Source organism: Pleurodeles waltl, chromosome 5, assembly GCF_031143425.1.
Source record: "Pleurodeles waltl isolate 20211129_DDA chromosome 5, aPleWal1.hap1.20221129, whole genome shotgun sequence".
Lineage (NCBI taxonomy): Eukaryota > Metazoa > Chordata > Amphibia > Caudata > Salamandridae > Pleurodeles > Pleurodeles waltl.
Window position 1 is genome coordinate 1,240,582,262 of NC_090444.1, and position 24,440 is coordinate 1,240,606,701.

Sequence of the window (24,440 nt, forward strand, 5' to 3'; positions counted from 1 at the left end):
TCCTAAGTTTATTTGTAGGGCTTCACTTGTTTGTGAACTGCCACAGCATTCTTCCACTCTGTCTGCACAGATCTAATGGCCTGATTCCCACTGATACTTGTGCACTTAAGAAAAACTTAGGGGCAAGAAATCTGGCATTTAAGAGGGAAAATCCCCTTTCTAATTCATATTAGAACATTGGAATGCTGGAGGCTCCATTGAAAACAATGGAGTGCTGCAGGCTTTTACTGGCCGGTAAAGCCCACAGCGCCAACATTCCAATGTTCGCTTTGTTCACAGCAACAGCTGTGAACAAAGCCTCACGGAGCCCCAGGGGATTTTAATCTCCTCGGGCTCCGTGAAATTTTTTTTTTTTAATGGAACATTCTGCCCTGTGTGGCAGAATGTTCTAATAGCCTTAGAACCCGCCGTAGCGGGCTCTACCGGCTATTAAAGTCCCTCTCCCTTGTTAAATGCCCTCGCCTTCGGCTCGGGCATTTAACGCGGGGACCGGGCCTTTAATAGCCAGTAGAGCCCGCTACGGCGGGTTCTAAGGCTATAGAAACGAGAATGCTGGAATGTCACAGTCATAAATCTGATTTACTCATAGTACATTTCTGCCTGTGCAATGGAATTTATATTTTAGCAGATCTGCCCACAGTGGTGGGTTTGCGGGCATTAAGTGGTGGGTCTGTCGTCAAAAGCTGGTCAACACTTACAAACTTGTAACATTATATTTGTTGGAAATCATGTCTCTGATTAGTTTCGCAAACTGAAAACATAGGATCATGGATTCCTATTGTGGGCAGGAAAAAATCTGATGGTGAGAATGGGGTTCCTCAGACAAAGTGATGGTAGGTAAGAAATGGGGAAATTTTCAACATATGTAAAGGATATGTAAAACTTGCGATAGTCACAGATACCCAAGCGTATTCCTGGATTTATTTATGTATTCTTTGAAAGATGGAAATGCACTCTAACTATAGGTGTGCCCTATCGTGAGTGAATTTCAAACTTTCAGACCAGGGGTTTTATGAATTGGGCCTGTTGACATAATAAGACTGAGGCCATAGTTGCAGTGGATCCACCCGTCTATGCGTTTATTTGGGCAAGTACAAAAGGGCAGATGGATAAACTTGAATAAAGCAACACTTGATCAAACAATGCAATGTAGTTGTAATGTAATTAATGGAGTTATTTACTGATTGTATGTTGTATTGTTCTCTCTTAATATCAGGGACCTGATGCACAGTACCAAATATGAATGAGTGTAACACAGGCCCCTACAGACCCTGCAATGCAGAGGGGCCCTGACCTTCAGCGAGCCCTCAGAACTTCAGGGGGCCCTAAATCAGCGCCAGGCCAATGAATATCTGTGCGAAAAAACTAATGGGCACCTCATCACATTTTGCAGTGGGACCCCATCATTTTGCGTTACACCACTGTAATGTGAAGTTGCTAAATAATTGTTATGCGCTGAGGCATACATTGCTAAGTAGTGATTTGCCCAGGGCCGGCTTTTGGGCGGTGCGAGTGGTGCGACCGCACCGGGCACTGACCTTAAGGGGGCGCTGTGTTTAGCAATAACTTCCGAAACTTGCGATTTAAAAGCACCTGTTGAAAAGTTACTTGTGCGTTTAGCCTTCAAGAAACAATTAAAATGTCAAGATACCTCTTGTGATTAATATTCTTGCTAGAGAGAGAGATGGGAGTTTTGCCTAGTGCTAGCTTTGGGAAGCAGCCTGAAGCACGACTCCCGAACAAGGAAGTCGTGGAAAACTAAAGCGGATCAACGCTTTCGTTATCCATTACTTCCTTGTTCGGGGTCTTAACCATGCATGTGCTAAACAATACGCATAGTATGATTTACAATTTTAGGGGTGGGGTGGGGGGGTTGGGTATTTTTAGTTTTGGGGGGTGGTTTAGGTTTAGTGGCGGGGGTCGAGGCATTTTTTGTTTTAGGGGCGGGGGTGGAGGGTCGGGGTATTTTTAGTTTTAGGGGCAGGGTGGGGGGGTCTGGGGTATTTTTACTTTTTGGGGGTGGGGGTTGGGCTAGTTTAGGTTTTAGGGGTTGGGTGGTGAGTCGGGGTATTTTTAGGTTTTGGGGGCGCGGGGTCGGGGTGGTTTAGGGGCCGGGGAGGGGTGGTCGGGGCATTTTTCGTTTTAGGGGTGGGTGGTCACGGTATTTTTAGTTTTGGGGGCTGGGGTGTGGGGGTGGCTTAGGTTTAAGGGCGGGGGTCAGGGCATTTTTAGTTTTAGGGGTGGGTTGGGGGGTTGGGTCATTTTTTGTTTTAGGGGCGGGGTGGGGGGGTCTGGGGTATTTTTACTTTTTGGGGTGGGGTTTGGGGTAGTTTAGGTTTTAGGGGTGGGGTGAGGGGTTGGGGTGGTTTTAGGGGCGGGGTGGTGGGGTTGCTGTCATTTTAAAGGCGGGGTGGGGGGTTGGGGTGGTTTTAGGTTTAAGAGGTGGGGTGGGGGTTGGGGTGGTTTTAGGTTTTAGGGGTAGGGGTGGGGGGCTCGCGGTAAGTTTAAGGGCAGAGGGTTGGGGTGGTTTTAGGTTTCAGGGGCGGGGTGGGGGTTGGGATAATTTTAGGGGCAGGGGTGGGAGGTTGGGGTGGTGTTAGGGGCGGGCTGTGGGGGGTCGCAGTAATTTTTAGGGGTGGGGGTTCCAGGGGGGTCGCATGCTGAAACAACGCATGCCATTCACTAATGCCTTTACCAGGAATGCCTTTACAATGAAAAATCGTTGTTAAGGTATTCGTGGTAAAGGCATTAGTGGTAACAACGCGGTCATTGTTCCGACCCCGTTCGTTAGGCGTGCGTGGTTCCAGCATGCGTTGTTGCGACATGTATTCGGCAGCTTTGGCTCAACTTAAAGTACCATAGAGGGTTAATATGCCTGCTGCAAAAAAACAGAACTATGGGACATATTTAAGAAAAGTGGTGCTGCACACAGTGCAGTGCCCCTTTTCTTGCACTCCTTAGCACCCCCTAATGCCACCATGTGTGCATTATATTTCAAATACAGCACAACATGGCGGTAGTTAAGGGACTAGTGTCCGAATTTTTTACGCTAGTCCGGCGCTTTGCAGGATTACCATCAAAAATGTTGAGCTAATCTTGCAAAGCACCCAGAGGCCCATTGTAACCAATGGAAGCCTCCTTTTAATGCCTGCTCTGAGCAGGTGGTAAAAGTGCCGGAAAAAAATGACGCAAAGAAATGTTACAGATTTTTTTTGCGTAATTTTTTTGGCCCCCCCTAACAGGGGATGTCCCCTTTGCATATATTACGCCTTGCGCAGGCATAATGTAGCACAAAGGGTTGGAAAGTGCCGAAATGCGTGCATTGCGCCTCTTTGTAAATATGGTGCCGCGTTTTTGGCTTTCTAACGCCACATTAGTGTAAAAAAAATAACACTAATGTGGAGTAAAAATGGCACTAGGGGCTCTTAAATACGCCCCTATGCAGTGCTTAATTTGTGCTTGATGTTTCCGGGGCAGGGCACCAGCACTTATTTTTGAGGACCTGTGCTTATTTTTCTGCCTCAAGCATGTACTGCGAGAAAAAGACGGAAGGAAGAGAAAAACGAAAAAATGCCACAGTGGGAAAAAGCAGAAATCCGCAAGAGTGAGCTGAAGGTGCCTGTAAATGGATTGAAGAGGCCCAAGATGGCTTTAGGATTTTGCTGCCTCTGTTTTCCGTGTTCACACATTTAATTGCAGCAGCTGCGTATTTTAAGACGAGGGCTTTGGGCACCGGCACCTTTTTATTTACAAATTAAGCCTTGCCCCATGGAGCATATTTGAAAAAAGAGGCGCTGCACAGAGTGCTGCACCACTTTTCTTGTGTCCTCTAGCGCCCCCCCTAATGCCACCATGTGTGCGTCATATTTAAAATACGGCGCACCATGGTGGTAGTTAGGGGACTAGCTTCAGAATTTTTTATGCTAGTCCAGCGCTTTGCAGGATTAGTATCGAAAATATTGACGCTAATCCTGAAGAGCACCCAGAGGCACATTGTAACCAATGGAAGCCTCCTTTTAATGCCTGCTATGAGCAGGCGTTAAAGGTGCTGGGAAAAAATGATGCAAAGAAATCTGTTGGATTTCTTTGTGCCATTTTTTTTGTCCCCCATAACGAGGGAATGCCACCTTTGCATACATTATGCCTGACGCAGGCACAATGTAGCACAAAGGGATACAAAGTGGCGCAATGCATGCTTGCGCCACTTTGTAAATATGGCACAGCGTTTTTTGCCTTCTAACGCCACATTAGCATTAAAAAATGATGCTAATGTGGTGTTAGAATGGCCCTAGGTGCTCTTAAATATGACCCTAGATTTTATGTGGCTAGCTGAGTGGATTAGTAAAGCCAGCCTTTACAAGTGCTTTAAAACACACGCACGTATATGAAAGGGGAGCGATGGAGAGGTGAGGGGCACATTTGCCGGGTGGTAGTGAGTGATACCGAGGAGGTCATGGGATGGGGGGGGGGGGCGACACAATATAATGTCGCACAGGGCGCCACCAGTCCCAAAGCCGGCCCAGGATTTGCCAGTAATTGAAAATGGAGTTCACGCATTGCAACTTTGTGAGTCACTAAAATCACTATTTTTCTCAGCAAGTACCACTCACACCAACTGAGACTGCTGAAGCTGTTTATGCCTACCTCGTGAGCAGACATGAGCCTATCATCCTGTAGCAGGAAATAGGAGACTAAAAGTTTTGAATATTACTGATGCCCTAGTACATGTAAATGTCCCAGTATATACAAATTAAACTGTTCCCTAATGTTCTCATGAATGCAAAACAATATCATTATTATGTGCCCCCCGTGGATTGGGAACATGTAATAAAGATATTGTTTTGGAATTCAGCTGATGTTTTTAGGAGCACTTCCAAGGATGGTTTTACAAAGGATCAATGGATAATATGAAATAGAAATATGAAAGTCTGGATGAATGATTTAAGTTTCAATGTTATTAAAAGCGTAAAAAGTGACAAATAAACAATGTCAATTGTCTCGCCGGAAGTAGTACAATCGTTGGGATGACATAAACTCCATGGATGAAAGTGGTTATTTATGGAATTAATTGAGCCCCGAGATCAGCGGGGCGTACTCTTCAGTTCACACGAGAACATGTAAATCTGGATGACAGTATTTCAGAGAATAAGAAACAACAGTGCTTTAGCGACTTTGCTGAGTGCCTTAATGGACCAAAGGGATTGTGCGTTTTGTACATCATTTCTGGTACACACGTCTGCTTGGACCACAATTTATTTGTTTATGTCTCTTCATTATTGTAGAAAAAATATACATTTTTAATATATTTACAGTAAATCAAGTGTTGTGCCTCATTGCACTGTATTTATAATCTCATAGAGTAATTTTCTATTACTTTTTTATCCTCGCGCAACCTGCCACAGTGCTATCACCACCATATACTTGTGGCACCTTAAGAAATCCACCTTCGCTGTCATCTTCCTCCACCTCCATCTCACCCTCATTAACATATTATGTTGTGTAACATGCCACACAGGTGTTACAATCCATCCATGTATTCACCTCTGATTTAGATTGTGTTGTGCTAACGTGGGGTGATCTTGTGGTTACGCTCCCCCCATGCCTTCCTTTAGCCTTATCTAGGAGATAACCACCAACCTATTCAGTAGCACAAATAAGCTTGTGTATTGTGTTGCTTGCTCCCCAAGTACATGGCCACTCTGTCTGAGATTATTTAACTTGCAGCACTTTTGATCTAGGTATTGAAGGAGCATTGCCCATTCCTGTTTGTCTATGTATTTTTTTTAAGCGGATGATGAACTTAGAGCCACATGTGTGCGTTCTGTTGCTCCATTTCGATTAGGGAAGTATGCCATGGCATGCAATGTCTCCTTCACTACCGGTAGGGCGTTAAGTGTGTCAGGGAACTACTTGTGTTCCTTAATGTTCTAGAGCATTGCTCTTAATGTAGAGTGAACACGAGACCGAATGCTGTGAAATGTCATTGGCCATTAAGATGGTAGATTTGGAAGAGCCTGAGGTAGATATGTGCATTGAAGTGCTTACCTCCAATTGTGGTGGTAATTCATGTCCATTTTGAGTGCCATTCATCTGTCGTGAGTGTAGCTCCTGAATGAGATATAGTAAGACGTGCTTATGATTCTGATATTGGTAGATGAGTTCTGCATTCTGCTGCATTAAGGTGCCCTATAGTCTAGTGTGTGTATACACTGTTCTTGCTCCAACTTCATTCATCCCGCAGAAAGTATTTAGACTTATTTTAGGCAACCACTTCTGAAGTTTCCAAATCCGGGGAACCAGTTAGTGTGCTGGCTCCAGGGTTCATGTAAAAATAATAATAATGCGATATGATAATCGTGTTTGTTCTGTATTACCGATAGCCCCCCTACTCAGCCAGAGTTAAAACTTGGTGATAAACTAAAAACAATTCCTATCACCAGGATCCATTGTTACAAAAATAGCTTGTTCTTACAAGCGATTTGCTGATCCAATTAACAGTCATAATTTCTTAGTTGTTATAGTTCCTTATTTTGTAAATGAATGTAAGTGCCAATAAACATTTTCTTCTCATAGGGGGTACACCTGTTTCAGAAACTTTGAAAAGCGTGAAGATGACTTGCAATTACATTCTCCCTGAATTGCGCTTTACCTACTCATGGAAGAAGTTAATGAAAGACCAGGTGAGTAGTGACTGCAGAATGAGTCTTCATGTGGTTAGTTTCTTGTTTCCATTATGAATTTAATTAAGGAAATGCACGAGGAGAGGGCAATTGATTGTTGAAATGGTATCGTTAGGAAATATACTGGTCTTGGAATAATAGTGAGAACAATTGTACATTCTTTATTTTCTTTGAGTCCTGCTAACAATATACACTTTAATCATAAAAAATGAAGGGCAGTCCTATCTTTTTATGTGTGGAGGCTCCACAGTCGTAAAGATACTACTCATAAAATACCTTTGTGAATAGCAAACAATTGTAAAATTACACAAAAATGTAGATTTACCTTTGTGAATCAGGCCCAATGTGTTGATTGATAAGCAGGTGGGTTGTTATTGAGCTGGCATACACAAAACCAATACATGTAACCTTTATATAGTGTATCTACACATGCATACCAACATGCAACACTAGTAAGCACATTCCCACAGTTGATGCCTACATACATATTTGCAGCCACTCCAGCAAACCTACAGGCATCCATTCGCAAAAAAGCCAGCACAATTACAAACAACTCTGACCACTGACCACCAGATATTCAGTCCGCTATGCACACAGAGCAAAGGACAGATTATTTTATGGTGCTTGCTTATACAGCATTTTCTGACGCATTAAAGACGCATCAAAGCGCTACAGATGACAACACAATAGAAAGAAGGAACCAAGAGGGAAAGAATGAGGAAAGAACAGTGTAAATGAAATGATCTTCCCTTCCCCAAAACAGAGTGTATTGGGTAGCTGATTTTAGTCATCTGTCTAGCAAAGTAGAAGCACCAGAAGAAAATTGTGAACAGAGAAGGAAGGAAAAGGCGAGGTGAGGTATAAATCAAGTGGGAGGAAGCAGTACAAGGGATCAGGGTTTGACAGGGTTTACAAATCATAAGGCAGCGATATGCAAGGGTCTGCTAGGTTCCCAGCTATGCACAGCAACACACTGAGGCTACAGATAAAAGCACCAAACACACAGACACACATTCAGGGTAAGATAACAGATGTAGGCCCTCATTACGAGTCTGACAGTCTTAAGACCACCAGAATCGTGGTGGTGGTCAGACCGCTGTGGTTGTGGCGGTCTGACAGCCACATTATGACCGTGGCGGAGTTGCCATGGTCTGACCGATGACACTGCCAGGTTGCCGCCAATCGACAGCCTGGTGGTCTTGGCGGTAGTAATCCTCCCGCCTTTACAAACTTGTAATGAGGGCCATAGTAGGTACACAAGCAGGCACCCATAGAGGGACAGTGGGGCAAACTAGAAAGGAGACATGACTAATGAATGTATACCGATCTTCCTACTGTCTACTTGTTAGAGATGGCATTTCTGGTTGGCTAGGGTATGCACCTAAGACAGGCAGAACCCACCCCCTCTAGTTAGGGCAAGGGAGTTACACGTCCAAGATAACCCCTGCTCATCCCCTTGGTATCTTGGCATGAGTAGTCAGGCCTATCCCAGAGGCAATTTGTAAAGCGTTTGATTAACACACACAACACACATGATGCACTATCCCCACCACAAAGGAAACAACACCAAGTTATATGAAAATAAACTATAATATACAAAATGCAATTATTAGACCAAACACAACATGTCAGTAATACCCTGCTACACAGCAGTTGTCGGAACGTTACACAGTTGTTACTCTGCAGAACCAGCAGTAGTCACATATAACACACAGGTTACTTATTATTCTGCAACATAAGCAGTAGTCAGGAATCACATTACAAAAGAAATGCACTTGTCATTAAAGTATTATGAATGTCTATACCAAGAGCATTATAAAACACATGACAAGTCATAGGACATATCAGCAAGTCATGCCCATAAAAGGAACATCAACACCTATATGTAAGACATTATAAAAATAGACAGGTTAACATACATTTCAATAATGTCCATACCAGAAATATAAAAACTTTGTAAGTCCCTAAAAAGTACCTGTTTTATGATGAAAAGGCACTTCCAGGGCCTCATGATGATTTTGTGGGGGGGCAACATGCACCCCCTACGGTTTTTGTAGCAGGTGATCTCTGCCCCCCCCCCGCCGGCCACAACAGGCCCTCCAGAGGAGGCAGGGCCAAAGCCAACAAAAACAATTGGGGCCACAGATGGGGCAGGGCCTCACCCATCTCTCTTGGGGGCCCGACCGGGGAGACCTTGTGGTGCGGTGGGGCCTCCGGAAAGGCTTCCGCCCCACCCGCGGTCTCAGGAGCACACCTGCATTTGTAAAGGCTGTGCCCTGGCTTCGCACAATAGGGTCGTTTACCCCCCACTGATGTTTGGAGCCTGTGCTGGAGGAGAGAAAGAGCACTCCCAGAACCAGTTGTAACTGGTTGGAACCCCCTTTCCTCCCCATTGCAAAACACACTGTAAACCTAGTATGAGTACAGGGGAATTTTCCCCACAATTTAGACATCCTTTGGACATGCTTGGGACATTTCTGGGAGACCAGAACATACATGGAGCTGGATAAACACGCTGCTGGATGGACTCACCAGGAACCACCTTGGACTGCCGCTGTTGTGCTGACCTGTGACCTGCTGGTCACTGGTAGAATCTGCTGTTGCTCGCAACCCTTGTGCTGGCCTGTTTGTTGAGCATTGCAGTCCTGTGTTCCCTCCTGTCCTGTCTCCCTGCATCTACCTGCTCCTGATCCCCTTAACAGTGCTCCCTTCCTTGAGCCATCACGCTTGGGGAGGAGTAGTTGTGAAGCGCTGTGGGTGTTAGGGATGGCACGCTTTAAAAGCGCTCCTTTTTCTTGCCAGATAATCCCCGCTGTAGCCCGGGAACTCCGAGTACATTAGAACTGCGCGCCCGATGTGCCTAAGGGGCACGAGAATGATGAGGACAAGAGCCAGTGTGCTCTTAAGAGATACCCCTGGGTGTGGCATACTACAGGGCGCCCCCGGGGTGCCGCCAGGTTCCTTCTTTCATGTGCTCTTCCCGCTGTAGCTGAGAAGAGCAGCAGAGCAGCAGGCACACCGCATCGGGTGCGGCTGCTCCCTTAGTGGGGTAGATTCCTCATACAAGGCCCCACCAGGCCCCACTCCACCAAAGAGCTTAGGAGGAGAGGCAGACCTCAAAGAAAGCTCCCCGCCCCACGAGGCCCTTAGCCCTAGCGGAGATCGCGGGCGGGTGGAAGCCTCATCAAAGGCCCCCACACCACCTGATCTTCCTGGTTGTTCCTTGGTGGGGTTTTTGCTCTGTTAACCCTCCCTTCTCAGAGGGTCCATACTGGCCGGGGACCACCCACAAGATCGCGGGTCCCAGTAGGAGCCTGAAATACGAACCTTCGGGTGTGCGTGCTGCCCCCTCCTCATTAACCATCACCACGAGGCCCCCGTTGTGCACAAGGAGCACTGGGGGCCCCCTTGTATGCTTTGTGGCACTGTTGTGGCACTGGAGATGCCCTTCAAATTCGAAACAGGTACTCTTGCCGCAAAACACTTTCTAGATGGTTCTTTTAGGGGCTTGAGGGGGCTATTGGGCTAACCTGTTTTGGGTTTGATTTAACATACATGTGTTGATGTTTCTTTTTGTTGGCATCTACACTGATCTGATGTCCTGATTTGCCATATGGTTTAAAGTGTTCCTGATATAGGCCTTTATGATACTTTTATGACAAGTGTATTTAGTTCTTTACTGTGATTCCTGACTACTGCTTATGTTGCAGAATCCTGAGTACTTATGTGTTCTAATGTGACGACTGTGTATTCGTACAGAGTATTAGTAACTTGTGTAAACATTCTGACAGCTGCTAAGGTAGCAGGGTATTACTAACGTGTAATGTTGGTCTAATTATGTTTTGTGCAATACAGTTTATTTTTACATAGCTCAGTGTTGTGTTTACTTTGTGGTGCACATTTTGCGTCACGTGTGCTGTGTGTGTTGTGCAAACACTTTACACATTGCCTCCGGGTTAGGCCTGACTGCTCGTGCCAAGCTACCAAGGGGGTGAGCAGGGGTTATCTTGGACATGTAACTCCCTTGCCCTGACTAGAGTGGGTGGGTTCTGCCTGGCTTAGGTGCATACCCTGGCCAACCAGAAACCCCATTTCTAACAAGTATACAGATGCACCTCTGTAACACCTCCACCCTCCCTGTGTACAGGCTGTGTGTAAAGTATGCACAAAGCCCAGCTGTCACTCTGCCCAGACGTGGATTGGCGTCAAGCTGCAAAACACCAGAGTCAGATGCACAGAGAAATGCTCACTTTCTAGAAGTGGCATTTCTGTAATAGTAATAAAACATCCACTTACACCAATCAGCAGCATTTCTCACAACCATTACAACCATACCAAACATGCCTACGCTACCCCTTATAAATCAGACAATACCCACTAGACATAAGGCAGGGCATTTCCAATGCAATCCTATGAGAAGGCAACACTCACAACAGTGAGACACCAAATAGGCTGTTTGTCACTACCAGGACAGGTCACGCAAGCTGGCACATGTCCTGCCTTCTACATACATAACACCCTGCCCATAGGGCTAGGTAGGACCTACCTTAGGGGTGACGTACATTTGGTAAGAGGAGAGTTCTGGGCCTGGCAGGTACTTTTAGATGCCAGGGCCCTGTGGCAGCAAACTGCGCATGCAGGCCCTGCGCTAGCAGGCCTGAGACACGTTTGAAAGGCTACTTCAGTGGGTGGCGCAAGCAGCACTGCAGGTCCACCAGTAGCATTTAATTTACAGGCCCTAGGTATAGAGATACAGCTGTACAAGGGACTTACAGGTAAATTAATTATGCCAATTAGGTATAAGCCAATCATACCAACTTTAGAAGGGAGAGCACCTGCACTTTAGCACTGATCAGCAGTGATAAAGTGCTAAGAGTCCTAGAGCCAACACCGAGAGGTAAAAAAAAAATAGGAGGAAGGAGGCAAAAAGTCAAGTGATGAACTTGCCACAAGGGCCAGGTCCAACACTACTTATTTCCTTTTTTATCAAATTCATATTTTGACTTTGCATTGGCAAACTTGCTGTTACTGGGTAATGGATGTTGTGACCCATGAAAACCTATTACATTCTTAGCTATAATCATAAAAGTGTGATGATGTGTCAGAAAGCAAATTTTAAATTTGATAAGGTGAGGCCTCTTAATAAGCAGGTGCTGTTTAGATATAAGGATATTCAAGTTCAGAGGAAAGCTGATGTGTATGGCAGTGGATACAACCAAAGCAAAACTAAATTGTACCTCGCATGAATTTGGGTTTGGATACGGTGGCCTTGTTGGATTAAGATGATATAAAAGGAGAGTGAAATCAGAGTCTCATTGCTTCCCAAAGCAGTTTGTGTTTGGCAGTCATCTGGGTGTCGTGGAGCCAGTGTCTTGTGGTAGGAGTGTCGCATTGGAACATTTGACTTACTGCTCTTTACAGAATCTTGCTGCTCAGATCATTTTCATGATCAATACCATTTTCAGTGCCTTGTAGTATAGTACCTATTCTGCCCATGCAATATTTCGATCATATTTTTAAAAATATTCTTGACAAATTCTTTATGTTGCGCTTTGCATCCCTCCTATTTCATTGCCGGCATTGTAGATATCATTTCTTCCTGTATTTGCAAGACTGAAACTTATTTTGAACTTACATGCATTAAACTATCTAGTAAGTTCATAAAAGTCATAAGCAAAAACTATATCACAAGGATTTTCAAGAGAGCACATAATAACCATTGTAAGTAAACTGCATTAAGGTTTAAAGAGGAAAGGGTTGAGTTAGAGGGCTTGTTACTCCAGGTAATTAGGTAAAAGGATTGCATATGATTTGAATGTTACAAGGTATTTTTCTAATCTAGTATTGTTTCATTGCAGACTTCCCTAAGTGGATTCTGAAGAAGTGTGACAAGTCTTGCATCAGTGTTTTCTCTTTTTCAGTTTTTAATCTTCTCTTTATGTATTTATAGGCTGCTGTCATTTCTTTTTCTTCTGTTTTTTTTAACCAGTTTTTGATGGCTTTTAGGACTCCACACATGTTAACACTGCTAACCAGTGCTAAATTACTTGTGCTCTTTTCCTGAAAACATTGTAGAATTGGTTTACACCCAATTGACATACTTAATTTACTTCTAAGCCTCCAGTAAGATAGCACTACCTGTGCCCAGAGCCTGTATAGTAAATGCTACTAGTGTGTTTGAGCATTAATTGTGCCACCCACTTAAATAGCCCTTTTAACATGTCTCAGGCATATCATATCAGCTATGTCTGCAGTTTTAAACTGACATTCCAACCTGGCAAAGAAACCTTTTTCCAGTCCCAGATCTTCCTTTTTAAAACATGTGTCACCCCTAGGGTAGGCCCTGGACAGCACAGAGGATAGGGTACAATGTATTTAAAAAGTAGGAAATGTACTTTTTGGTTTCACCTGTTCTAGTAGTGAAAACCCCTTCAATTTATTTTTCACTACTACAAGGCTGTCCTCTCCCATTGGATACCATTGGAGTTAGTTTATTTCATTTAATATGCTGTAACATCCAAATGGGAACAGGTAACCAGCTCATGTTTGGTGTCTTTGGAAGTGTAATGAAAACTCCTCTCTTATAGTCAGATTGTAAATTACTTGTATGAAAATGACGGTTTCAGAAAGTTGGCATTTTTTTTGCCCTTGCCTTTTAGTGACTACAGGCTGTTACTGGACATGACTGAGTATAGCTGACAGTATTCCTCCTATATAGCTACACACATTAGAGGGCTTCTGTGTGCCTGGATGGGCCATCACTGGCAGGATGGAGGGATGAGCTGGGCAAAGCCCTACTTATACTTGAATAGGCTGTGTCCGGCCTCCACAGAAAGGTCTGCATACCCCTGTAGTCAGTCCGAGCAAGGGCATGGGAAGCAGAAAACATGTGCAGGGAAACCCCTAGAAGCAAGTCCCACATCAAATGAGATACATGGTATAAATATTGGACCTCAGACACCAACTCCTCAGTACACTTCTGAACCTGTGGAGAATCTGCCAGGAAGAAGAACTGCTATGCTGCTGAAAGAACTGCCATTCAGCTGCTGAAAGAACTGCCACTCAGCTGGTCTGCTGCCTTGCTGGATTTCTGCCCTCCCACCTGATTCAGAGGGATTGGACCTGCATCTGAGCTTAGGACTCCCCGATGGACTTCAAGGGCAAGGTTACAGTGGACTCTTACTACTATATAAAAAATAGTGTTTTTTTACATGGTAAAAGCACTTTTTCCATATGTCATTGCAGTGCTTTTAAACTGCAGCCCATTCAGGTGCTCTGGACAGCTATATATTTTTGTCTTGCATGTGGTCACTGTAAATACCCACGGCAGCCCATCGATGTAATTTATCTACTGTGCTATTGGTACATTGTCTGCATAATTTACTATGGCCTTACAGGAAAGACCAATTGGGTGAAACCAATTGTACCAACACCATTTATGGCCAGAGCATACCCACTGTGGCATTAAATAGCAGTGCACAGTGCACTGAATCCTTATACCATCCAACTCTAAGGTCCAGAGGAAGGTGGAAAGCATGGGTGACCATTCCAAAAAGCAATGTGGATGTGATCCACATTGTTACACACTGCAATTGCATAACATGCATTTAGGATTGGCAGTTATCTCCAGCTGCTCCAAACACTGAACAATTTTGTCAGGTACATTTCTTAATAGAAGCAAAGTAAAACTATAACTCTAAACATGCAGTGATCAGTAAAATGAAAGACAAGAACCAAAGCATTCCAATATTAAAACAAATTACTTGCATTTTAGCATTTTTCAACAGAATTAACAGACTACACTTCATGCTCATTCTTCACAACTATTTCCTACAATATGCATGTAGTTGGTGTTTGTCTTATTTTCTTATTCTTGCTCTCTAAAGACTTTAACCTCTTAGGTGCGGGCGTCGGCCACTGGCCGACGCCCACACACCCTCCCTGGTGCGGGTCACGACCAGTGGCCGACACCAGGAAGGGTATTAATAAATCCTCGGGTGCGTCGCACCCGAGGATTATTTTTTTTTTTCAATCTTCCCCCGGGAGACACGGAACCTTCTGTGTCTCCCCCCCACCCACCCCTTCGCGGCGCGCTGACGTTTCAAAGGTGTTTTCCCCATCAAAGCAGGAAGCAGCCTTGCGGCCGCTTCCTGCTTTGATGGGGAAAACGGCCTTTACTACGTTCGAGAAGGCCTCGTGAGAAAGGGGAGAGTCTCCCCTTTCTTACGAGGCCTTCCTGAAAGTGTTTCCTGGCCCCCGGTCGCAGCTGTGCTGCGATCGGCGGCCAGGAAACACTTTCAGGTTTCCTGGCCCCCCGATCGCAGCACAGCTGCGATCGGGGGGCCAGGAAACACTTTGAAAAGGCCTCGTAAGAAAGGGGAGACTCTCCCCTTTCTTACGAGGCCTTCTGAAACTGTTTCCTGGCCCCCGATCGTAGCTGTGCTGCGATCGGGGGCCAGAAACAGTTTCAGAAGACCTCGTAAGAAAGGGGAGAGTCTCCCCTTTCTTACGAGGCCTTCTGAAAGTGTTTCCTGGCCCCCGATCGCAGCACAGCTGCGATTGGGGGCCAGGAAACACCACTAGACGCCAGGGATTTCACTTTGGGGGGCGGCCCCCTCGGAAAACGGGCCGCCCCCCGGCATAATTTTTCTTTAAAAAAAAAAGGTAGGTGCCCCCTGGGGGGGGGGGGGCGTGGGCAGGGTGACCCCCTGTGGGGGCAATCATTTTTTTTTAGATGTTGTAGGGTTTCCCTGGGGGCCATTTTGGCCCCCAAGGAAACCATACAACAACAAAAAAAAACAGATGTATATATAGATCTATATATATCTATGTAGATAGATATATCTATGTACATGGATATATCTATAGATATATCTATGTAGATATATATATATATATATATATATATATATAGAGGTAGATCTATATCAATCAAAGAGATTTATAAAGCGCGCTACTCACCCGTGAGGGTCTCAAGGCGCTGGGGGGGGCACGGGGGGAGGGAAAGGGGCTGGGAGGTTCACTGTTTGAAAAGCCAGGTTTTGAGGCCCTTCCTGAAAAGAAGTAGGTTTTGGGTCTTGCGAAGGTGGGTTGTGAGGGCGTTCCAGGTTTTGGGTGCAAGGTAGGAGAAGGATCTGCCCCCGGTGGTGGTGTGTTTGATGCGGGGGACAGAGGCGAGAGAGAGGTCAGCTGAGCGGACGTTTCGAGTGGGGGTGTGGAAGGTGACTCTCGTTGAGGTAGGCAGGGCCTGTGTTGTGGAGTGATTTGTGTGCGAGGATGAGGATCTTGAAGGTGATCCTTTTGTCAATGGGGAGCCAGTGGAAGGATTTGAGGTGTGGAGAGATGTGTTCGTGTCGGCGGAGGTCGAGGATGAGTCGTGCTGCTGAGTTCTGGATGCGTGTAGGTTGCACTTGAGTTTTAGAGTGGTGCCGGCGTAGATGGCGTTTCCGTAATCAAGCCTGCTGCTGATGAGTGCGTGAGTGACAGTTTTTCTGGTCTCTGTGGGGATCCATTTGAATGTTTTTCAGTATACGGAGTGTGTTTGAAGTATGAGGAGGTGAGAGCGTTGATTTGTTGGGTCATCGAGAGGGAGGAGTCTAGGATGATGCTGAGGTTGCGTGCGTGGTTGGCGGGGGTGGGTGCAGGGCCTAGCGTGGTGGGCCACCATGAGGGGTCCCAGGTGTTTTTGTGCGGGCCAAAGAGGATTATTTCGGTTTTGCTTGAGTTGAGTTTCAGGTGGTTGGCTGTCATATATATATCACTTTTGTCAATATGTGTGTGGTTTCCCTGGGGGGAAAAGGGTCCAACTTGTCTAGTGGCAGTTTTAGTGCCATAAAGAAGCGCAGAAGGTTTATATGCCTACTGCAAAGAGCAAATCTGTATTTTATGTAAATAGCTGAGTACATTAGTAAAGTCAGCCATTACCTGCGCTGTAATACCAATGAAATGTATGTGCGGGGTGGAGGGCGGCTATGGAGAGATGAAAGGCACTTTTGCTGGGTGGTAATGAGGGAATCCGAGGAGGAGGGAGTGGGAGCACCAATAATGATTGTTGGACTGGGCGCAGGAGGTGCTAAAGACTGTGACGAATGGTATGTGACAAGGTGTTTTTTTGAGTGTCTTGAAAGTACGTGCTGATTGAGGGAAGAAGCGCAGGTAAGGTGGCCTCTACTGTTGCACGTATCTCACACACACCTTCGATTTTGTGACTGTCTACGTAGGCTAGTGTTTTAGAGCAACAGTTTAGCCAATAGCAGAGATGGCATCTTGATGGATGACTACTGCCTGCACTCGGGTTATAGAGGACCGCTCTGACATAGGATCAGAGACTGAGACATCAGATACTGAGACAGCATCTGAGGGGTGGGACAATGGCGCAGACTCTGGGAGTGATTTTTCAGTCAGAGGAGTCCCATTCGATAACTCCTCTTCCAGTACATTATGAGGGAGGTGATGAGGACAGTCCTGCTGTCCCTTCGCAAGCTGTTCGTGCAACTGGGTAATAGTGGGTTAGGCCAACCCAGAGAGCAGGTGAATGCGGCGGCAAGCAGAGAGAGAGAGTGCTCTCTTGGGAGCTCCCCAATTTAGTTCAGCCCCAAATTCCACCACCCAAATCATATTGTGGAGACATCAAAATTATCTATGGCAAAAACAAACTGGTTTTGTAAGGCAGGCACCTGTGTTTTTGGTCCTGGATTCGGCGACCATATAGAGAAACACACTAAACCCAAACATTTCTGGAAACTAGACATTCGGGGGAGTCCACAGAGGTGTGACTTGGGGGAATGCTGGGTGGAAGGAAATTTGTGGCTCCTCTCAGATTCCAGAACTTTCTGTCACCGAAATGTGAGGAAAACTTGTTTTTTTAGCCACTTTTTGAGGTTTGCAAAGGATTCTGGGTAACAGAACCTGGTCCGAGCCCCGCAAGTCACCTCATCTTGGATTCCCCTGGGTTTCTAGTTTTAAAAAAATGTGCTGGTTTGCTAGGTTTCCCCAGGTGCCGGCTGAGCTAGAGGCCAAAATCCACAGGTAGGCACTGTTTTCTATGAAAAAATGTGATGTGTCCACGTTGGGTTTTGGGGCATTTCCTGTCGCGGGCGCTAGGCCTACCCACACAAGTGAGGTATCATTTTTATTGGGAGACTTGGGGGAACGCTGGGTGGAAGGAAATTTGTGGCTCCTCTCAGATTCCAGAACTTTCTGTCACCAAAATGTGAGGAAAACTTGTTTTTTTAGCCACTTTTTGAGGTTTGCAAAGGATTCTGGGTAACAGAACCTGGTCCGAGCCCTGCAAGTCACCCCTCCTTGGATTCCCCTAGGTCTCTAGTTTTCAGAAATGCACAGGTTTGGTAGGTTTCCCTAGGTGCCGGCTGAGCTAGAGGCCAAAATCTACAGGTAGGCACTTCGCAAAAAACACCTCTGTTTTCTTCCAAAAATTTGGATGTGTCCACGTTGCGCTTTGGGGCGTTTCCTGTCGCGGGCGCTAGGCCTACCCACACAAGTGAGGTATCATTTTTATCGGGAGACTTGGGGGAACGCTGGGTGGAAGGAAATTTGTGGCTCCTCTCAGATTCCAGAACTTTCTGTCACCGAAATGTGAGAAAAACTTGTTTTTTTTAGCCACTTTTTGAGGTTTGTAAAGGATTCTGGGTAACAGAACCTGGTCCGAGCCCCGCAAGTCACCCCTCCTTGGATTCCCCTAGGTCTCTAGTTTTCAAAAATGCACAGGTTTGGTAGGTTTCCCTATGTGTCGGCTGAGCTAGCGGCCAAAACCTACAGGTAGGCACTTTGGAAAAAACAGCTGTGTTTTCTATCAAAAAATAGGATGTGTCCATGTTGTGTTTTGGGGCATTTCCTGTCGCGGGCACTAGGCCTACCCACACATGTGAGGTATCATTTTTATCGGGAGACTTGGGGGAACATAGAATAGCAAAACAAGTGTTATTGCCCCTTATCTTTCTCTACATTTTTTCCTTCCAAATAAAAGAGAGTGTGTAAAAAAGGCGTCTATTTGAGAAATGCCCTGCAATTCACATGCTAGTATGGGCACCTCGGAATTCAGCGATGTGCAAATAACCACTGCTCCTCAAAACCTTATCTTGATCCCATTTTGGAAATGCAAAGGTTTTCTTGATACCTCTTTTTCACTCTTCATATTTCAGCAAATGAATTGCTGTATACCCAGTATAGAATGAAAACCAACTGCAGGGTGCAGCTCATTTATTGGCTCTGGGTACCTAGGGTTCTTGATGAACCTACAAGCCCTTTATATCCCCGCAACCAGAAGAGTCCAGCAGACAAAACGGTATATTGCTTTCAGAAATCTGACATTGCAGGAAAAAGTTACAGAGTAAAACATAAAGATAAATGGCTGTTGTTTTCAGCTCAATTTCAATATTTTTTTATTTCAGCTGTTATTTTCTGTAGAAAAACCTTGTAGGATCTACACAAATGACCCCTTGCTGAATTCAGAATTTTGTCTAGTTTTCAGAAATGTTTAGCATTCCGGGATCCAGTATTGGTTTCACACCCATTCCTGTCACTAACTGGAAGGAGGCTGAAAGCACCAAATATAGTAAAAATGGGGTATGTCCAGTAAAATGCCAAATTTGTGTTGAAAAATGTGGTTTTCTGATTCAAGTCTGCCCGTTCCTGAAAGGTGGGAAGATAGTGATTTCAGCACCAGAAACCCTTTGTTGATGGCATTTTCAGGGAAAAAACCACAAGCCTTCTTCGGCAGCCCTTTTTTCCCATTTTTTTGGAAAAAACAAAATTTTCACTGTATTTTGGCTATTTTCTTGGTCTCCTCCAGGGGAAACCACAAACTCTGGGTACCATTAGAATCCCTAGGATGTTGGAAAAAAAGGATGCAAATTTGGCGTGGTTAGCTTATGTGGACAAAAAGTTATGAAGCCCTAAGCGCGAACTACCCCAAATAGCCAAAAAAGGGCTCAGCACTGGGGGGGAAAAGGCCCAGCAGCTAAGGGGTTAATGTGTTTGCTATTTGGGCTCAAGATGGCACAGGTATTTGATATTTGTAATTTATGTACTGTGCTCAGCTACCAGCATCAGTTTACTTTTCTTGCTGACAATTGCTTGATCCTGGTGGTGGTCTTGTGTTGGTAAAACCATCAGCATTGTAATCTGGTGGCCGGACCACCAGGGTTGCTGCAGTCAGACCGCCATCATGGGTACAGCGGTCATCAGATTGCCAAACTCGTAATCAGGCCCTTAATTGTTAACTGTAATTTACAGTGTTGTAGTGGGTTGTTGGATTTGTAGTGGGATAGTATGGGAAATTAAATAAGCAAATACTAATTATTAATGAATAATTGTTAAGTAATTATGTGTTTGATATTAATTGTGCAAATTTTGTAATACTGATATATTTTAGTTATATTTTAGGTGCATGTTGCTAGCTTTGTATTGGGTGGAAAGATTAATAATGAATTAACAATGAAATATTAATATATTACTAATTATGTACTTGATTATTCATTATGTAAATTGTCTAATCATTATATTTTTTTGTGATGTTTTAAGTGCGCACTGCTGGGTTTGTAACATTATAGGGTGGGAAGTTAATTTGGTAATAGTTAACAATTAGTAATTATTCGTTCATGTATTAGTCATATGAAAGTAGTGCTATACTTATTTATTCAAGTTTAGTTGCTGGTTGCTAGGTTGTAGGTCTATAGGGTGGGAAGTAAAGTAATATTTAACCAATTAATTATGAATGTAGTAATATTTAATTATCAGTTATGCTAATTGTGTAATGTTTTAGCTATGTTTTAAGTTATAATTACTTAACAATTAATTATTAATTGTTAATAAATTATTTAATTGGTTATCAATTATGTAAATCTCGCCATACTTATTTATTTTAGGTACATATTAGATGCAGGTTGCTTGGTTTGTAGGGGTATTGGGTGGGAAGTTAGTTAAGTAATAATTAATTAACAATATAATGCTAATTGTTAATTAATTATTTCGTGATTATTGATTACTGGGCTATAGTTATTTAGTTTAGTTATATTGTAGGTGTGGGCTGCTAGGTTTGTAAGGGTATGAGGTGGGGAGTTACGTGATAAATAAATAACAACTGTTTTCAATTGATAATTACTTAATTGTTTATTAATTATGCAAATTGTTTCAATTTGTTTTATTTTTTAGTATTTATAAATATTTGATGTTAATAATGTTTAGAAGTGGGAATATTAACCGTCTGCAGTTCAACACTTTCCCTGCTGTTGCATAGACTTGAGTGGGAATAGTTAATCTAACCCCTCCAAAGTGAAATGCTTTAGCTATTGTTGCACTATTTGTAGTTGAATAGTAAATATAACCCTGCTATATCCAGTATCCCAGAGTCTAATACTTTTCCTGGTAGTGGTTAATTATATTTTTGTTATTATTTAGGTATTTTTAATTGTATGTATAATTTGTTTATATGTTTATCTTGCATTTTTTTGTTTTTGCAAATGTCTATTTTTCTTTTTTCTTCTTTTATATTTTATTTACTTAGTAATTTATTTCATGTTTTGTAATTGAACTACTATTTTTTCATTTCATAATCTTGATTCAGTTCGATCTGACCATGAAAATACACAAGCTAAAACATCTAAAAAGAAACACAACAGTATATATATAAATAAATTAAAATTCAACCCAGTACATAATAAAAGTACATCAAGCAATAGATGATACAATTATGTGCCCTAAGATTTCTGTAATTTAGTACCAGCACTAATAAAATTTATAACAGCAAAACAAACAGACCATCCATATACGACCTAAAGTGCTGGTGCTTTAAAATTGGGCTAATATACCGGGCCCTAAGTGAAGAGAACAAGTTATAAAATAGAATAAAGTGCACAGTAGATTGTGGAGAAGCATTTTCACATGGGCAACAAGAAAAAAAAGTTATTCTCGAGCGTCGATGGGAAAAGCAACAAGATGATACAATGTATTAAGCCTTAAGCATGTCATATGAAACCTTTGTTGAGGATTGATTAACCAATATAAATCGGGGCTCAAAGAAGATACATTAAAAATCTGCACAAAACTCAAAACAGTCTCCATAATAAGGCAGCTTACAATTCGCTCTTCCTCCTTAAAGAACAGAAAGCACCTTTTGACTCTATCTTTGGTTTTGTAACACGTTTCCTCTGGGAGAGACATAAAAGAAGTTCCAACCAAGGCTGTATAAATTATCCTTCACATGCCTCAACCAAGTAATAGCGTGCACATTGTCTAATCTCAAGCAATCTGCTATCACTTTGCGGGAAAAACTCCACTGGGATTACTCCACAATTTGATCCAGAGTAATAAAGGAGCCATGCCTACAATGTCGTCTAAAAAACCCATTCCTGTTTTAATGTAGGTAATAAAACTTGCCGTCTTTTGTGGCATTGCTAAAAGATGACAAAAAAACTTGTTCTCCACAGCCTGCAACTTCCTTGGTGGAACATACCCCCAAAACACCAGATCCATATACACCTATCGAAAGGCATTTGCTTCTGTTTAACTGCAGCATCTCCCTAATTGGCTTGGACCCTAGCCTATTAGCAAATCTAAAAATTGTATCACAAGCTGCCTCCATTTTAGCTACTCTTTGAACCATCAGCGTCTCACAAGAGCCCTTTGCATCAAAAAAAAGTCCAAAGTGGCTAAAAAAAGACACCCTCTTAATTGGGATCCCACCAACATTCAAACTTTTTGTTTTATTATTTCTGGGCTCACTAACCATTACAAAGTATTTCTGGTAATTGACTTTAAGCTTTAGGTTTATCATAAAGTTTTTGAAACCATTTAATAGTTTTTGCAAGCTGTTAGTCATTAAACCCAATAAAACAACGGCATCCATGTACAATAAAGCCGGAACAGCCCATGCACCAACGTGTGGCACATCCTGAGTTTATGATTCTAAAATGATGCCTAAAAGAAAATAATATGTAACAAAAACAGAAAGGAAGCTAAGATACAGCTCTGCCTCATGCTCCTAGGAACCCTACTGAGCCTTCTACAGTCCCCCTAGAGTGTGTAATGGACCTTAGTTGATGTATCAATGTGGAGGCCTTTGATTAAGATCAGCAATAATTGATCTACTCCTGCTTGTCCCATTAATTCCCAAAGAACCTCTCGATGTATTAGATCAAAGGCACATGAAAGGTCCATGAATCCCCTGGCTTTACATACTTCCCCCAAATAAGGTTCAAATACAAGGCTTGCTCAACAGTCCCCAAGCAAGGTCTAAAACCATACTGGAATGGGTAAAAGAAGGTTTATGATTCGACCAATGCCTCCAATTTATCTAAAACTAGCCACCCTAAGATCTTGACTATGGAAACTAGTAGTGAAACTGGACGGTAATACAAGGGTAAATTACGATTGCCCTTTTTAAAAATGGGTACTCTGACGGACTCCCGCCAAGAGTTCATGAGGTTTCCCTTAACTGCTGCTCTCAAGACAGTAGTCAACAATGGGCCTCAAAAGTCTATATTATATTTCTGAAGGTATGTTGGGACCCCATCCGTACCTGGGGCCTTAGCATTGGCAGGACCCTTAATTGCTTTCACAACCGACAAATAATCAACTAAGTCACCTAGCCAGTCCTCATTATCTACAACAGGCGGTATCCCATTATCTCTCCCTTGATCTAGTGGAAGTGCTTCAGGTTTGAAACTAGCAGTGAAAGGAGCCATCCAATCCTGCTCACTAAAATAACAGGCAACACCCTCTAATGGGACGATTGTGAGGAAAGGCTGGCTAACAATTTCCCAAAACAGTTTATGATCTTTTAAATATGCTGCTCTTTCCAGGTGATACCAGGCCTTAATTCTAACTTCCTGTTTTCCCCTCTGTAGGGTTTGCTTATAACCTCATGTGGCTCTTCTTATATCCACTACATTGCAAGGCTCTTGGGCTGCTTCTTTTTTAAGGCTTTGAGTGCAACTGTGCACTCATGGCTAAACCATGATTTTCCTTGGCATTTCTTCAGGAGTTCTTTCTGAAAGTAAATTAGACACTATGGCCATACTAAGGGGCATATTTATACTCCGTTTGCGCCAAATTTGCGTCGGTTTTTTTTACGCAAATTCGACGCGAAACTAACTCCATATTTATACTTTGGCGTTAGACGCGTCTAGCGCCAAAGTTCATGGAGTTAGCGTCATTTTTTTGCGTGAACACCTTCCTTGCGTTAATGATATGCAAGGTAGGCGTTCCCGTTTTAAAAAAATGACTCCGATGCATATGCGTCGTATTGATACTCCCGGGCAAAAATGATGCCCGGGAGTGGGCGGGTCTAAAAAACCCGCATTAGCGCCGGATTTTAGCGCCAGGGTCAGGGCAGGCGTTAAGGGACCTGTGGGCTCAGAATGAGCCCAGAGGTGCCCTCCCCTGCCCCCAGGGACACCCCCTGCCACCCTTGCCCACCCCAGGAGGACACCCAAGGATGGAGGGACCCACCCCAGGGACATTAAGGTAAGTCCAGGTAAGTATTTTTTTTTATTTTTTTTTGTGGCATAGGGGGGCCTGATTTGTGCCCCCCTACATGCCACTATGCCCAATGACCATGCCCAGGGGACAGAAGTCCCCTGGGCATGGCCATTGGGCAAGGGGGCATGACTCCTGTCTTTGCTAAGACAGGACTCATTTCAATGGGGGATGGGCGTCGTAAAAAAATGGCGCAAATCGAGTTGTGGCGATTTTTTTGCCTCAGCCTAACTTGCACCATTTGTGGACGCCCATACGCCATTT

At 43.8% G+C, this 24,440-nt stretch overlaps 1 protein-coding gene across 1 annotated transcript in view; it reads left to right on the forward strand.

Annotated features, from left to right (window-relative positions):
* Positions 1–24,440, forward strand: part of SPACA1 (sperm acrosome associated 1) — a 351,781-nt gene that overhangs the window by 175,896 nt on the left and 151,445 nt on the right. The window contains exon 3 of the mRNA XM_069236607.1: positions 6,574–6,680. Within this exon, the coding sequence (XP_069092708.1) occupies positions 6,574–6,680 (107 nt within the window). The remainder of the gene's footprint in view (positions 1–6,573; positions 6,681–24,440) is intronic.